The 2,042-nt window shown below is 62.6% G+C and overlaps 1 protein-coding gene across 1 annotated transcript; it reads left to right on the forward strand.

Annotated features, from left to right (window-relative positions):
- The first annotated feature begins 196 nt into the window (after positions 1-196).
- LOC108444594 (zinc finger protein 391-like) lies at positions 197-901 on the forward strand. Its single transcript, XM_017731392.1, has one exon. The coding sequence runs from the start codon at positions 197-199 to the stop codon at positions 704-706; it is 510 nt and encodes a 169-aa protein (XP_017586881.1). The 3' UTR covers positions 707-901.
- Positions 902-2,042: the final 1,141 nt, after the last annotated feature.

The following is a 2,042-nucleotide window of genomic DNA, read 5'->3' on the forward strand; positions in this document are numbered from 1 at the left end:
AAGGGTCTGCAAACGCAGCCCAAGGAGCTCTGAGGAGGAAGGACCCTCGCTGGGCCGGGAAGGCAGCCGGAGATCCAGCTGGAGCTCGAAGCTGGGGGTCCATGAGCAACTTCAAGATGGGGAGAAGCCCAAGTGCTCGAAATGTGGGAAGAGCTTCACCAGGAGATCCTACCTGATCTGCCACTGGAGAATCCACATGGGGGAATGGCCCTATGAGTGTGGGGAGTGTGGGAAGAGCTTCAGAGACAGCTCCAACCTGATCCGCCACCAGCGGGTGCACGTGGGGGAACGGCCCTACGAGTGTGGGGAATGTGAGAAGAGCTTCCGCCGCAGCTCCCACCTGATCACCCACCAAAGAATCCACACCGGGGAACGGCCCTACAACTGTGGGGAGTGTGGGAAGAGCTTCAGAGACAGCTCCAGCCTTATGTACCACCAGACAATCCACACTGGGGAACGGCCCTACGAGTGTGGGGAATGTGGGAAGAGGTTTCAGTGCAGCTCCACTCTCATCAGGCATCAGCGGATTCACACGGATGAGAGGCCCTTCTGCTGCCCCGACTGTGGGAAGGGCTTCAGGTACAACTCCAACCTCATCAACCACCGGCGCACCCACAGCGGGGAGAGACCCTACGAGTGTGGGGAGTGTGGGAAGAGCTTCTCACAGAGCTCTAACTTGACCCAACACCAACAGAGGCCCCACTAAGGGCAGCCCTGCAACTGCCCTGAGTGCAGGAAGAGCTTCGTGCTCCAGCCTCATCCCCTGTGGGAGGATCAGCATTGGATGATCACCGTTGGGCAGATCCCCGGAGATCCGTGTTGCTGCTGATCCGTGTTGGGAAGACACCAGGCTGGGGGGCTCTGCCTCTTCCTGGCTCCCCGTGGCCTTGACTTTCTTTTGATTACTCTTTGTCCTTTCAAAACACCCAAAAGCAGGGTAAAATTAAGGACGTTGAACTGAGATGCAGATGGGGACTTGGGGGGTCTTCCAGGGGATGTGGGGGTGCTGGCTTTGAGGGAGTTGGAGGTTCCTGGGAGGGACTTGGGGGTTGCTCAGGGCTTTGGGGACCCCAGGCCGAGCAGCTCCAGCTGTGCTGGGAGACCCTGGTGGAGGTTCTGGGGCAGCTGCTCAAGGACCCCCTGCCCTGGACCTATCCCCATGTCCCTCATCCCTGTTCCTTGTGTTGCCTGTCCACGATTCCGCTCTCCCCGCTGTCACTCCTGCCCCCGATTTATGTGTGTCCCCAGTCCCAGTCTCGTCCCGCTCCCATCCTGGTCCGGATCTCGTTCCCGGTCTTACTCCCATTCTCTTTCCCATTCCCACATTCCCGGTCCCTTCCCCATTCCCGGTCCCACATTCCCGGTCCCATTCCATTCCCTGCGCCGTTCCCAATTTCCCATTCCCGCTCCCTGGCCCCTCTCACCGGACGCCGCCGCCTTCGCCCCGCCCCCGCCCACCGGCACCAACCAATCACCGAGCTCGATCGCTCCTAAATTTGCATAACCCCGCCCCCGTCGCAGCCACGCCCAGCGCAGGCTGCAGCCGTACCGGGCACAGCGCGGCTGCTTTGGGGTGTCGGAACCTGCCCGGGCCGGGGGGGGAGCGGAGGAGCCGCGGGAGGAAGAGGAGAGAGGAGGAAGAAGAGGAGGAGCAGGAAAAGGAGGAGGAAGAGGAGGAGTAGCAGAAGAAGCCGCAGCTCTCCCAGCTCCGGCAGCATCGCCCCCCCCGCATTCCGAGGTGAGCGGGAGGGGGAGCTCGCCCCAAATCCATCGGGGCTCTCCGGAAGGGGATTTTTTTGTTTGGGCAGGCGATGTTTGGAGCTTGCAGGACCCCAAAGCTGAGCCGGAAATGCGCCTTGGGTGGGGTCTTGGGGTGTCCCAAGTGGCGATTGCCCGGTCCCGGAGGGGAGGGGGCGATCCCGGTTTTGGGGATTTCCGGGAGAGGCGGGGGGTGGAAGGCGGGAGCCCCGGAGTGGGGAGAGCCGAAGGGGCGATCCCGGAGCCGGGGGGCCCCCGGCAGCCCGGAGGGGTGGGGGGGGCGG

Source organism: Corvus brachyrhynchos, unplaced genomic scaffold, assembly GCF_000691975.1.
Source record: "Corvus brachyrhynchos isolate BGI_N302 unplaced genomic scaffold, ASM69197v1 scaffold784, whole genome shotgun sequence".
Classification (NCBI taxonomy): Eukaryota; Metazoa; Chordata; class Aves; order Passeriformes; family Corvidae; genus Corvus; species Corvus brachyrhynchos.